General features: G+C 34.9%; 1 protein-coding gene across 11 annotated transcripts in view; it reads right to left on the reverse strand.

Moving 5' to 3' along the window:
* Positions 1 to 15,626, reverse strand: part of ABI3BP (ABI family member 3 binding protein) — a 278,236-nt gene that overhangs the window by 11,522 nt on the left and 251,088 nt on the right. For all 11 annotated transcript variants that reach the window (XM_074214347.1, XM_074214345.1, XM_074214338.1 and 8 more), the window contains one exon: positions 15,215 to 15,323. In XM_074214347.1, coding sequence (XP_074070448.1) covers positions 15,215 to 15,323 — 109 coding nt within the window. The remainder of the gene's footprint in view (positions 1 to 15,214; positions 15,324 to 15,626) is intronic.

Genomic DNA, 15,626 nt, shown 5'->3' on the forward strand with positions numbered 1-15,626 from the left:
CTTTCCAAGCTAGCTAGTTGACAGCTGTATTTTCTATTCACCTTTTCTCATTTATTGTCTGATATATGCTGAAGGGCCTCATTCTCTACCTAGACAATGAACAATGGGGCAGGCAGCCAGAGAGGAAGAGAACATTTTTCCCAACTGATTTCCCAATTAGGAATTAGATCACAAGCACCTTGCACCATGATACTATTATGTTGTACAATGGATGGAGCAGTTTGTATATAGCCATGCATATATATGCATATATATGAATAATGCATTTGCTTATTAAGCTTGTTCAGTTGTATACAACTTTTCATGACTCCATTTCTTGGCAAAGATACTGAAGTGGTCTGTAATTTCCTTCTCCAGCTCATTTTACAAATGAGGAAACTGAGGCAAACAAGGTTAAGTGACTTCCCTAGAATCACCCAGTTCATAAGTATCTGAGGCCAGATTTGATCTCAGGAAGATCTCCTGATTTCAGACCAGGCACTTTATTCAATTTGCTACTTAGCTTTCCTCACATGCAAAGCACCATGGAATAAAAATAGAAGAGTAAGCCAGTTCCTCTCTCAGGGAGCTCCCATTTTAATTGGATAAATCTCTCTCTCTCTCTCTCTCTCTCTCTCTCTCTCTCACACACACACACACACACACACACACACACACACACACACACACACACACACACACACACACATGTGATTTTAACTCCAATTTAGATGGAAGAGGCCAGTTGTCCCAAGTGTAGCAACAAACCAGATGGTAGTGCCCCTTCTCTAATGACATTTAAAATATGTTTCAGGTATAGAAATATAAAAAATAATATATGTGCATATTTAAGACCTGTGCAGAGTTTGAATTCTCCCTTAGATACTTGCTAGCTATGTGACCCTGGAAAATCATTGCTTTTCTGAGCCTGTTTCGTCATTTGTAAAATGAATGAAATAGCTAAACTCACTGATTTCCAAGGACCCTTTTAGCTCTGAATCTGCGTTGCTATCTATGACCTTCTCTCTAGGGGCCTTTGCCCAGGTTGCTCCCCATGCTTGGAACTTTGATTCTCAGAATCTCTAGTATTTTTTAAAAGCTCAATTCTACCCCATCCTCCCCTACGAGTTCTTTCCTTATTTCCTCAGCCTCTGTTGACTTACCACCTCTTTGCACTTTGTATCTGTGTCCCTGTCCTTTTCTCTTGATGAAACATAAAGGGCAGAGAATGTTTAATTCTCTCTTTGTATTCCCCTTTTCTACCCTGGAATGGTTACTGATTGATTGAACATGAATGATATCTAGCATTTATGGAGCACCTAAGAGTTTATAAAGTGCTTTATATATTGTTATCATATTTGATCTTCATCACAACCATGTAGGGTAGATGCTATTATTTAGAGATGAGGAAACTAAAGCAGAAGGAGATGAAGAGATTTGCTCATTGGAGACTGGAAGACAAGTTCAAATCTAAACTCAGGCACTTACAAGCCAGGTGACCCTGGATAAGTTACTTAGCATCTATCTGCCTCAGTTTCCTCAACTATAAAATGAGGATAATAGCATTGCAGTGAGGATCAAATGTGAGAATATTTGTAAAACAATTAGCACAATGTAGGCTCTATGAAAATGCTCATTCATTTCCCCTCTCCCATTTGAGGCAGGATATGGACTTAGGTGCCCTCACTTCATTGTCACCTTCCAAAGTATATTCATTTTCTATGGATTTTATGAAGTATTTACATTAGTGATTAGCATTTTGCCAACCCAGTTAATTTTATCTGCAAAGTTCTGTGTGGCTAGAGAGTTGATTGTGTTTCCATCAGGGTGCCAGAATTAGGGAAAGAAGAATGCTATGGGTCTAGCTAGATTCACTATAGAGGAGACAGGATAAGAGCAAAGAGTAAATGTGAAGTTGGTTGATAGGGGAGGGATAGATGATGTCTTTCTTCTTTCTTCCTTTCATCTTCCTGTCACTGCTAGCTAGACTCATAGCAGCCTTCCTTTTCCTTCTGATTTCTATCTCTTCCCTGTATACCCTATTAAAGATTAAATAAGGTAGCATATATAAAGCACTTTGCAAAACTTAGACTATATAAGTGCTAGTTATTATTACTAATAATTATTTAACATCAGTTACCTTATAATTTACATGAAAAATTAATGACAAGAAAAAATAATCAATAGGATAGAGTCAAGGAAGGTATTGCCAAATCCACTAGAAAAGTTTCTGACTTGCCCCTGACTCCTTACTGGCATCCTGCTTCCCTTTGCTCTTACGGAATTATAGTTTCAAAAGACTTAGAGCTAGTTGCCTAATCCAACCCTCTCATTTTTATAAATGAAGAAATTAACTCAGAGAGGTGAAGTGATTTTTAAGGGTCACATGAGTAAGGAGTAAGCAGCAGAGACAGCTTAATAGAGTGTAGTTGTTGACATTAGAGATATGGATCCATTTCTGAATGAAGACTGCATTGGGTATTATATAGGTTGATTGATGGGATAGGGGGACTTTTAGGTATGCTAAAAGCAAGAAAGAAATTTAAAAAAGCAAAAAAGCAAAAAGATTGCATGTCCAAGAGCCTAGAAAATCACATAATGGAAGAGCCCAGTTTGGCCAAAGGACAGGAATTCTGTTGGGGGGAGGTGAAGACAGCAGATTGAATCTGTGATTTTATTGGTAGAGGGAAATCCCACAAGTTCACACCTTCTTTTCAACTTAGAAACTCAGTTGTTGTTTTGACCTAGGAAATACCTTATAGACTTAGCAAGTTTCCTAGAGAAAAAGAATCACAAGTAGAAGTTATATTGTGCTGAGCAGATACTATAGAAGGAGGTAGCCATAGTCTCTCAGAAGAAAACAAGGTAAGGAAAACTGACATGTTTTGGAACTGACACTTCCTGAGAGTTAAGTTACATGTAAAGAGATAAGTTAAAACTTATCTGAAAAGTTTCAAAGTTAGTTTTAGATTGTCATTCCCTTAACCATCAGAACTCTATAGAAAAAGTGTTGTTTATTTCTATACTTGGAAGTTGTGAGGAACCAGGTGTTGAAGAGGAAGAGGTGAGAAAGTAATGTTTCTTCTCATTGCAGAAACTAGGGTTGGTTCCTCTATGATTAGATACCATGATTTCTGGGTTGCTCAAGTCAGAATCTAACAATCCCATCTTTGTTCTCTTTTTCTCACACCCTCTCTTCTCCTTCTGATTGCCTTTCTCTTCCCTTCTCCTTTTATTTTTTTGAGAAGGCAGTGTGGTTAAGTGACTTGCCCAAGATCACACAGCTTTCTCTTTTCTTTCAATAACTACCTTGGTGTCCTATGTATTAACTGATTATAATTTGGAATACAGCTATATATATATATATATATATATATATATATATATATATATATATATATATACATATATATGGTAGTTTATTATGCTTCTTGAATAGAGTTGTTTCCTGTTTTGAAATTTTGAATTTTTAGTGAGTAGAATATCTTTATATTATATATGCATATATATTTAAAATCCCCTAAATTTTAATAAAGTTTTAAAAATAGTATAAACATTTCTAATTTATATATGATATAAATAAATAATAAAGGATGTATCTTTTCTCTCCCTCCCCCATTCCCAATTGACTTCAAAAGAAAAAAATGGGTTTTCCAATCTTTCATAGAGCTTTCTGAATACATGAAATAAATTTACCAAGGTTGAGAGAGATAATGGAAGGGAGGGATAGATAGAGAAAGCATTTATATATAGTGACTACTATGTGCCAGTTACTATGCTAAGTACTTTCTACAAATATTATCTCATTTGATCCTCATAGCAACCCTATGATGTAAATGCTATTATATTTTACATTTGTAGAAACTGAAGCAGAGATTAAGTGATTTGCCCAGGGTCACACTGCCAACAAGTGTATGAAGTGAAGTCCTGCCTCTTCTGGGCCCAAACCTCTAATCTACTGTGCTATCAATTGCTTTAATAATAGATTGGAATGGTAAGAGTCATTTCAAGATATTGAGAGAAAACTAGTCAATTAATTTCTAAGTATGGCTTCACTTATAGGGATAGGGATTGGACCTATGATTTCATTGATATAAGGATCTCTCTAACAGTAAACTCCCTCTTGCAAATGTAGATTGGCATCTTGTCTGCAACTTATAAAGAGTTGTATTGTTTTAAAGACTCAGAGACCAAGTGACTTGCTTAGAGTCATATAGTGACTATGAGTCAGAGATACAACTTGACTTAGATCTTCCTAGTTTTGATGCAATTCTACCACACTCTCTCACCTATATGGTTCCAGTATACTTGAGCAACCAGTATGGGAAAATAGAGATGGCTTCAATTTCTTCTGTCAAAATGACTTGAACTTGGTGTTAGAGATTGAAAGATACATGATTCACTCAAGGTCAGATCGTTTGTTCCCATATTGCTATCACTTCATCCCTCACTTCTAAACCACTATATTTTTCATTTACCGCCCCCCCTTCACAATTGTTTTGTTTCTAGCTATAGCTCTGTTGAAGGTTCAATCATTAGTGAGGACCTGCCTTTTGAGGGATAAAAAGGGAAGAGAAGAAAATATGAAAACATGAACTTTAATCAATATCCAGTTAGATCCTTGGTAGGAGAACATGGAAACCGAATAGTCTTCTGTAGCATGGCTGAACTAGAGGACTGCACACCTTCCTCTTTCCCATAAGTACTCATGAATTTCAACCATGCAGTGGTATGAAAGAAGTTAATTCTCTTTATGGTCTAATGAAATTTCAAAATGGTAATACATTATTAATAGTGAATAATGAACTTAATCCCCCCCCCCTTAAAAACCAGGCAAGAATTAGCCTTAACTTTTGGTATTTATGATAAAGGCAAACCTAAGATCCTTTGGTACCTTCATCCAGGTTTGACTAGAGTATAATAAAAGGAATATTGAGAAGGTTAATGAGGACTCTTCTTAGGCAGAATTTCACAAAGAAATGATGAAAACTCCATAATGGTTATTCCACATGCCTGTCTCTTTTAGCTAAATTCACAATTCATAAGAAGTCTCTCTTTCACCTTCTACTTGGGGCCAAAAGATATTTAATGTATCAGTATAAACACAGCTTCAAACTACCTATATCTTTTATCTCTAAAGGAGATAGTATATGTTTTAGAAAAAAAATTTGTCCTTTCAAATACACCAAACCCACAGAGGACAATAAAAGTATTTGTGCAGATTAAGAGAATTTGATTTATCTTAATTACTGTACTGGGTACTTTTTCCAAAGAAAATTGCTATACCACATGGAATTCTGGCACACACAGTGAATTCCTCAATTTTCTAGTCATACAAAAAAAGAGAAATATGGGATCACAGGGAGAGAATGGTGAATTTAAATTGCTTTCCAGTACACAGAGATTTTGTGTGTCCAGACTTCCTGGCAAGCCAAATCTTCAAGGAAATTTGGTTAATCAAATGCTATTGCTAAAATTTGTGCTTATGGCACCTTTAGGCTATGGACAAGATTTATTTGGTAGGAATTTGTATGACTTAAGCACAATGGAAAAATCACAGAATGGTACTACATTGGGAAGCAGGATTGGAGTGCGATTAAGAAGACCTGAGTTTTGTCCTGCTTCTAATCTTTTCTTTAAATTTCTAATTCAAGTTTCACAATTTTGTTTACTTAGATTTAAAGAATGTAAGAGCAGGAAGGGATCTTATACATCATCTGCCTAGTACAAAGTCTTCATTTTTTTACATATGAAGAAACTGAGACTGAGAAATGTCTTTCAGTTGTATCCAAATCTTTGTGGCCCTATTTGGGGTATTCTTGGCAAAGATAATGAAGTGTTTTGTTTTTTTTTTCTTCTCCAGCTTATTTTTACAGATGAGGAAACTGAGACAAACAGGCTAAAATGACCTGTACCTGTGACATACATCTAGTAAGTGTCTGGGGTCCACTTTGAACTCAAGTGTTCCTTTCTCAAGGTCTAGTCTGAACATCAAAGAAGGATGGAATTAGCAGAGATCTTGAAGAAAGTCTGACCTAATCATCTGACTTGGTTAAATAAAAAAGCTGGTAAGTGATAGACCTAGCCATTGAGAAATTAATGTTCTTGATACTGGCCTGTCTCATGTGTAAAATGAGAGTCTTGAACCAACACTAGAAAACATGGAAGGTCCCCTTCTAGCCCCAAAACATCATGAGGAGAAGGAGGGGGAGGGAAGGGGAAGGAGACTGAGGGGAGAGGGGGAGGGGAGGAGGGATGGAACTCTCCCCTCCTACCTCCCCTCACTCAGATGTGGGAACATCACAATTTTACTTTTGACCCTGATCTACTTATTTGCTTATTTCTTAGATTATATGCATATCAAATGATAGTCACATGGGCATGGTTCTGCAGAATTAGGAAAACAGAGGTCAGAGGAATACGGAAATGGAATTCTTTGCCAGAGTCAGCAGCCTTTTGCTTGCTTAGTCACAGAACCTCTAAATATTTAATACAGCCAATAAGGAACTAAAATGAAAAGTGTTTCAGAGGGAGACAATTAGAAAGTCATAAATTTGTATTTTTGTAGTATAGTGGAAAGAGAGCTGGAATCAAAAATCACGTAAACCATTCCAGCATCTTTGCCAGGAAAACCCCAGGCAGGGTCATGAAGAGTCTGACATGACTATTAATTATTTGCTGTTACCTCAGGCAAATCAGACTCTTAAGCTTCAATTTACTAATTTTTAAAGTGGGTATATTAATTGTTCAACAGTATCTGATTGTTCGTCAGATAAGGATCAAACTGGAAAAAATGTATAAAGTGTTTAATAATCATAAAACACTAAGTAGTTATATATATATATATATATATATATATATATATTTCTTTTAGCTTTCTCAAGGAAGATTACACTTGTTTAAGTGCTGCAGAGGTATGGTTAGGTCAAAAATGGGTGGTAGGAGACAGTTGGGTTATATTTGGGAAAACTGTTTACTGCTTACAAAGTTTCTGCTACTGCAAAGGGTCATTTGCTTAACACTGATATTTTTCCTAGGGATGATATGTGATTGCAAAACTTAGAATATTATTCTCTTCATTGGAGGGGCATGGGGTAGTGTAGTCTTGGACTTGGAATTAAGGAGACATGGATTCAAATCCTCCCTCTGATGCTTATTACCCATGTGATCATAGGCCAACTATTTAATCTCACTGAGCTTCAGTTTCCTTAATCTACAAACTCTTCCTCCTCCTCCTCTTCTTTCTTTCTTTCTTTCTTTCTTTCTTTCTTTCTTTCTTTCTTTCTTTCTTTCTTTCTTTCTTTCTTTCTTTCTTTCTTTCCTTCCCTTCCCTTCCCTCTCTTCTTCTTCTTCTTCTTTCTTTTTCTTCTTTCTTCTTCTTAGGATAGTAATACCTATTATATTTACTTCATTGAGTTAATGTGAAGATTAATGAGATAATATATATATATATATATATATATATATAATGCATTTTGTTAACCTAAAAGCACTATATAAATGTCATATCTAAGAATTATTATCTCATAAAAATTTTAAAAAATCTAATGGGAAATAAAAAGATGAATAGTGGATGTTAATATACTGGGACATGCTTCTGATGACTTTTGCCCCACATACAAGATCTTATTGACAGTTTTTATCACTGGAAAAGGAGATGGATCAATCATGAGGAAAGAATTTAATACAGCCGACTGAAAAGAGGTAGAAGAGGACCTCCAGTATACCAGGGAGATTCTTTATGGAGGATTTTTGTAAAACCATCAATGAGAATGGCAAAAAATGGGAAAGTATATAGAGGTTCTGATCTGGATTAGAAGAACCACTACCCATAAAATCAGTGCCAAGAAAAATATTTTTTTAAAGCCTTCAAGGATGAAAAAAATCTATTTATATAATAAAGTAAAAGTTAAGGGGAAGGGAGTCAGATGGTGAAAAGCAAAGGGAGAGTGAGAAGAGAGTGTAGAGTAAGGGTCTTTGATCTGTTTACATTTTGTTTCAAGAATGGACCTGGTGAAGCAGTACTCATTTCTGGCCAGCACCAGGCCCTAGCTCCAGGGATTCTGTTTTAACTTCTCAAATCTGTTCTAAAGGGTTTTCATGGTTCCTGTTACCTGATGTTAATAGATTTAGACAGTGACTGATGTCAATTTTCAGATTTTAATAAAATTAGCAAGAACCTAGGACTCTAAAGCACCCTTATTATGTATAACATGTTCTAAAGACCATGACCTAGGGAATTTAGAACTAATCTCTCAGGAGCTGCTATAAATAAGTTTTGTAGTGGGGACTTCCAGAATCCTGAAGGAGAATTCTGACTGCCATAATTCAAAATTTGCCTGTTTTAAAAATCAAATGTTTTGTTCCAAATTTTTTCAATGTGTTGAAATTTAACTGAAGTCATTCTTTTAAGCTAATAAAAACCATCTGATGGCTGCATGCTGTACATACCTCACCTTTATTTTTTAGGGTTTTTTAATGCTCACTTTTGATTTATAGTTAGGGTGTGATAGAAATAAACCTTGTTTGGGATAACCTGAAGAAATGGATAGTTGGTGTACTAACTTTAACCTATTTTTTTCAGTGAAATAACTAAACAAGTATTTTGTTGTTGTTCACTTGTGTTTGACTCTTATGACCTCATTTGGGATTTTCTTGGCAAGATACTGGATTGGTTTGCCATTTCCTTCTCCAGATCATTTTAAAGATAAGGAAACAGAGGCAAACAAGATTAAATGACTTTCCAAAGGTCACATAGCTAATAAGTATCAGAGGTCAGATTTGAACTTAGGAAGAAGAGTCTTCCTGACTTCAGCCCAACACTCAATCTGCTTTACCGCCTAGCTGACCCTCATATAGAAATGTTTTGCACATATTCCTAGAGGATCAAACTAGGACCAGTGGTGGAAGATAGTTAATAGCAGATTTCAGCTCAATGTAAATAAAGACTTCCTAATAAATGACATGTACAGACTTGGATAATAATAATGATATATATTTACATAGCAGGTGAAGGTTTGCAAAAATGTTATTAATGGGAGCAGCTAAGTGGGGCAGTGAATAGAGCACCAGCCCTGGAGTCAGGAGTACCTGAGTTCAAATCCAGCCTCAGACACTTACTAATTAACTAGCTGTGTGGCCTTGGCCAAACCACTTAACCCCATTTGCCTTGCAAAAAACTAAAAAAATTAAATTAAATGAAAAATGTTATTAATGTATATTATCTCACTTGATCTTTACAACAAATTTGTGAAGTCAGTCCTAGGATTGTTATTACTACACATTACTACAGGTAATGAAACTCAATCTCAGAGGCATTTAGGCAGCTACTGTTTGGAGGAAAATTTGGACCCCATTCTTCTCTGATTTCTCTTTTGAGAATGGGAAAGGGAGTTTTCTCACCAGGGAGTTCTGAATAAGGAGTTCCGGATAGAGAGTTCTCTCTTGTATTTAATAATTAGTTACTGGATTGGGATCAAGGTTTTCCCCCCTTTGTACTTCCTCATCTAGAAATCAAATAGTGTCAGAAATCTTGGGCAAAATCTTACCCAATTTCTTTTTAAATTAAAGATAATAGTCTTTGTTCTTTGTTCAAACTCCACCATTCTTTCTCTGGATACAGATGGTATTCTTCATCGCAAATATTCCAGAATTGTGCCTGATTGTTGCACTGAAGGAATGAGCAAGTCCATCACGGCTGATCATTGCCCCCATGTTGCTTTTAGGGTGTACATTTTTCTGGTTCTGCTCATCTTGCTCAGCATCAGTTCATGCAACTCCTTCCAGGCTTCCCTGAATTCCCATCCCACCTGGTTTCTAATAAGGCAGTAATGTTCCATGACATACATATACCATGGTCTACTATGAATATTTTTGTACAAGTGATGTTTTTACCCTTTTTCATAATGTCTTCAGGGTATATACCCAGTAGTGGTATTGCTGAATCAAAGAATATGCACAGTTTTTTGCCCTTTGGGCATAATTCCAAATTGCTCTCCAGAAAGGTTGGATGAGTTCACAGCTCCACCAACAATGTATTAGTGGCCCAGATTTCCTATATCCCTTCCAACATTGATCACTGTCCTTTCTGGTCATAATGGCCTGTCTGAGAGGTATGAGGGAAAAAAACATTATCTTATTTTGTAATGTAATTTTTCCATCTCTTATACTTAATTTTTTTTCCTTAAGTATATGATTTCTCTCTCATCACATTCAACTTAGATCAATGTATACCATGGAAACAATGTAAAGACTAACAGACTGCCTTCTGTGGGGGGGCGGGGAGAGGGAAGCAAGATTAGGGGAAAAATTGTAAAAATAAAAAAATCTTTCTTAAAAAAAAATAAACTTACTCAGGCTAAGACCTAATCAAATACTGTAAAAAATTCTAAGTTTAGGCCAATAGGTGGCTTCCTGCTCATTGTGTTTACTCAGACAGGTCTGGATAAATGTGAACTCTCCCTTTTGTCACATGGGTGACAAAGAAATTGAGAAATCTCTTTGACCAAGTTGCTCAATGTCACAAACCCTAAGGCTCATTTTGAAATAGGACCACCTCTCATTGTAATATTCATTCTCTCTCATTACTTTTTAATGAATCATAGTTGATTGTCATTCTCAGGAGCACATAGTCTTTCAAGGGCATATAAGTCTTGAATGGATTCCATGAGGGGTTTCTGACACTTGAGAGTTCCATTGACCCCCCTTTTAATTGGTAATATACTAATATTGTTAATAAAATTGCTAATTACCCAGGAACCATGACTCTTGAATTTTTAAAAACTCACACTATGCCAGTGATGTCATAGATCCAGTCCCTATTTCTATCATAAATTAAAATGACATGGGTGAGAAGATTGTGAGCTACAACAAGAGAGCAAATGCTCATCCTGAGGATTTCATGCATACATTCATGAAAATACTAATGTCTGGGAGGTTGATTTAGCAGCTGCCTAGTCACACAAAGGTACTCTATGATATTTTATTTCCCCAATACTAAACCTTCAGATACAACATCATTTACTGGAATAGGAGCCAGGAAATATGATATCAAATTCAAGGGAGTTTTCTCACCAGGGAGTTCTGAATAGGGAGTTCCAGATAGAGAGTTCTCTCTTGTATTTAATAATTAGTTTGATTTAATGGGCAAAACATTTTGTTCTCTGGGCCTCAGTTTCCCCAATTGTAAATGAAGATTTATGTGACCTCAGAATCCTGTAACCCCTATTATGCCACTGGCATGAAAGGCCCCTCCTTCATCCCCTCCTTCCCCCATCCCCCACAGTTGCTGGAACTTTCATAGTAAGAAATCACTCCTCAGCTCCACTGCTGATTGTTGGAGTGTGAAAGAATATCTCTGCCTCCCTCTTGATAGATCTCCTTCTAGATACCCCTAGGTTGGCTGTGTTGAGATAGGAACTGGAGAAGGAGTGCCTCTAAAGAGAAAATTTCATGCATTTCATCATCTATTCTCTGGGATGTATACAAGTCATCATAATTAATAATTCAAGGCCTCTTAGTATTGTTTTCATCCACATTAGTGAATATATGTTCCTTTGCTGTTGTTGTTGAGTTGTGTCTGACTCTTTGTAGGGATTTTCTTGACAAAAAATACTGGAATAGTTTGCTATTTCCTTCTCCAGCTCATTTTCCAGGTATAGAAACTAAAACAAATAGGGTTGAATGATGTGCTCAGGTCACACAGCTACTAAGTGTTTAAGGCCAGATTTGAACTCAGGGAGAAGAGTGTTCCTGACTCCAGAGCTGGCATTCTATCCATTGCACCACTTATTTCCTGTGTTGGTAATTTGGGTTCTCAAAGACCATGCCAGAAGAATGTAAGCTTTTGAAACTCTAAAATTTCAGATTTTATATGCTATTTACAGTGTTTTTTCTCACAATGCCCACCTAAAATTATTAAGATTCAAGTTGTACAACAATTTTAAGACCACTGTGGTTTTATTTTTTGTACTATCTATCTATCTATCTATCTATCTATCTATCTATCTATCTATCTATCTATCTATATCTATCTGGATCTTATCTCCATCATTGGAATGATAGTCCCTTGAAAGGAGTAGGAATAGTTTCCTTCTTTGTATTTTCATTTCTAGGAATTGATGCAAAGTCATTAACTAATAAATACTTGTTGACTGAATTATTTCACTGACCAAGAAAAATATTTTTTCCAGTTTTCTGAATTAGAATTAATGCTGAATTTGCTCATTGAAATGTTGTTATAAATTATAGTTAAGGTGACAGGTCAAAATAAAGTTTTGGAGAAAGTTCTGGAGATATCACCACCATTTATAATGTTTTTCTATATAGGTTTCAAACACCTGAATTTTCAAAAGAATTTTCTGACCATAATCTATTTATAACTTAAGAACTACCAATATAATTCTACTTTTATTTGATCATTTGTTTGGATGGAATTATACTCAAGATTTCACAACTTTAAATATAAAAAATAACATTTAAGAAATATCAGGTATCTGAATCTTTTTTTCATGAAGTAAAGGGAAACAATGTTTTTGCCTAAATTTATCATCTGGCAGAAATATTTCTGAACCTGGGTATCTCTTATATTGATTAAATATAATTTTCCCCAAAGAAGGATCCAGATAGTGTTATCCTTAATCCTGGTCTGGAGTCATTTCTTGAATTTCCATTAGACCAAGGGAAAATGGGAAATTGGAGTCAGATTGGAGTATGGGTAGGTTTGTTTAAATTAAAGATAAACAGAATTCTCTTCATTGTGGACTAAGGCAAGGAGAGAAGAATCATGTCCCTTTCACCATGAAAATTTTAGAAGAATCAACATAGTATCCAAAGCATTCCCATCAGATATCTGGAAGCAACTTTTCTGAGCTTGATTAGTCTTTAGTTTCTTAGTGAAATGGGGTTCAGGTCCAGGAGAAATCTTCTTATAACTACATTTCACCAAATTCCTTATTCCAAGTAAAATCCTTGCTAAAGGATGTGTAAGGTTTTTATTTGTTATGGGTACTTGCATATATGAATGAATATTTCTCATCATCAATATGGAGTCTAATATTATCAATTAGTTGAATCAAATAAAGGGTTAATATATATTATATTAATATATATTAATATGATATATTAATAATATCATATCTGTTTGGATCAGAGTTTTCATTTTCCTTGTTCAAAAAAGAAACACACTGAATATTTTCTGAGTTGGATGTCAGACAATTAATATACTGAATTGTATCACTCTTTCTTTATTTAAGCTTAATAAAAAGCAGGAAATGGAGAGAAAACTCATTCAACCTCCATAAGCCCAAATCTGCCTATTAAAATTTAAAATAAAATAATATTGTCCTTTATACAACTATCTAAAAATACATTATAGTATAGAACAGGCTCTCTCCTGCTCTCAATTGCTGTGGCTCTTGCCAAGGAAACAGGATTAAGTTCATCAAATAAACTTTTATTGAATGATGTGTGTATTTTGGCTTTACTCATGACCATTAAGAAAAATTAATATCAGTACTTTTTCCCTGTGATAGTTTAAAATGTCAATAAGATGTATTTTCAAGAAAAGGTTACTTCTAGGAAACCAATGTATCCTTTTTTTAATCTAGAATTGAGGATTTTTAGCATAGAAGGCCATGGAAACACCTTGTTCCCACCATAGATTATTTTTTCTTGGAAAAATAGAATATTTGTAAAGGTTACTATTGGTATTTTTAAGTTTTTTTTGTAAGGTAATGGTTAAGAGGGATTAAGTGGCTTGCCCCAAGGACACACATCTTGGTAATTATTAAGTGTCTCAGACAGGATTTGAACTCAGGTATTCCTGACTCCAGGGCCAGTGCTCTATCCTCTGCACCACCTAGCCACCCCTAATGGTTACTATTGTTAGACCTAAAGCCCATCACCTTTTATCTGTGAACTATAGTTCACAAACAAATTCTGCTTGGTTAAGTTTGTTTGGATCTCTTTTATTTGAAAAAGATATCAATCAGTAAGAATGGTGCCCATAGCCTGGGTAATAGCTGAACAAATTTTGTTAAATGAAAGCAATAGAATACTTTTGAATATTAAGGAATAATAGATAAGACTTCAGAAAAACAAGGGGAGATTTTTGTGTACTAATACAAAATGAATTAAACAGAAAGGGAAAATGTCGGGCTGGTAGGGACACCGTGGATAAAGTGCAGGGCCTGCTGTGAGGAAGACTCAATTTTCTAAGTTCAAATCTGGCCTTAGATACTTCCTGTGTGACCTAAGCAAGTAACTTAACCCTGTTTGCTTCAGTTTCCTCATCTACAAAATGAGCTTTAGAAAGAAAGAATAAAACACTTCTATATCTTTGTCAAGAAGCCCCAAAATAGGTTATGAAGAATTAATCATGATAGAAACAACTGAAAAAAGGAACATATACACAGTGACAACACTAATATAAATAAAACAATATGAAGAGGTCTCTGAACTCTTAATTGTAATGATTTATTCAGATCTAAGAGAACATATGATGAAATACAAGACACTCTTCTCTTTAAAAAGGTAGAGAATTATGTGTGATGAACTTATATATGATGTCAGACAAGGTCTCTAAGTCTTTTAGTTCTGTTTCATTTTTTTATTGTTGCAAGGGAAGGCTCAAAGTGAAAGTCACTTAATGGAAGACAACTGTGAAATAAAATCAAAAGTGATCAATAAAATAAAATAAATAACTTGAAGAAACAGGTGAAGGATCAGAGGAGAGAAACCCAAATGATCCAAAAGAAATAGCTTTGCAAATACTAGTGGAATTGGAAAAATTGGTTCTTATTGGTGTAAAGGGGTCCTTTTTTGAAAAAAAATTTTAGTTGTACCACAATCTTAAATATACTTACATACATCATAGCTTTGAAAATGTTTTAATACCATACATAGAAAAATAATAAATTTCAATTAGAAAGGAAGTCTTGTTTGTCATTGTATATAATGACCTTTCTCCCCCCTTAATAATGAAGCATATGATGTTAACTTGATCCCCACAACAATTCTTCCAGGCTGGTACTATGGTTATTAAGTGATCTGCCAGAGTCATATAATTAGGAAATTATGGAGGCAGAATTCAAACACAGGTTAATTCTATCTCTGAGTCCAGAACTTTTTTCCTAATATCTCCAAGCTTTCTCCTAGAGTTCATTTGTTGTAGCACACATTGTTACTTGACAATGTTACCTGTCAACAAACATCAATATCAATAAAATTATCTTACCTGGTGTTTGGTTTTAAATTTTCTATTGTAGAAAAAGTTTGATTTGTAGTTTGAATAGACTCCTTCTTTCCAGTAGGTGCTCCATTTTCTTTGGATCTAATTTCATATTCTTAAAAATGAGGACACAAAATTAATCAAATAATAATAATATCAATTAACAAGAATATAACAATTTAGAAATAATTTCCTTATAACAATCTTGAGATAGCTAGAATATCATTATTATTTCTATTTTACAGTAAAGAAATTGAGTCACAGAGGTTAAGTGTTTTGTAAGAAAAAACAACTCATTAAGTGATAGAGCTAGAATTTGTATCCATCTTTTTTTTTAGTTTTTTTGCAAGGCAATGGGGTTAAGTGACTCACCCAAGGCCACACAGCTAAGTCATTATTAAACGTCTGAGACCGGATT

This window comes from Macrotis lagotis, chromosome 1, assembly GCF_037893015.1.
Source record: "Macrotis lagotis isolate mMagLag1 chromosome 1, bilby.v1.9.chrom.fasta, whole genome shotgun sequence".
Classification (NCBI taxonomy): Eukaryota; Metazoa; Chordata; class Mammalia; order Peramelemorphia; family Peramelidae; genus Macrotis; species Macrotis lagotis.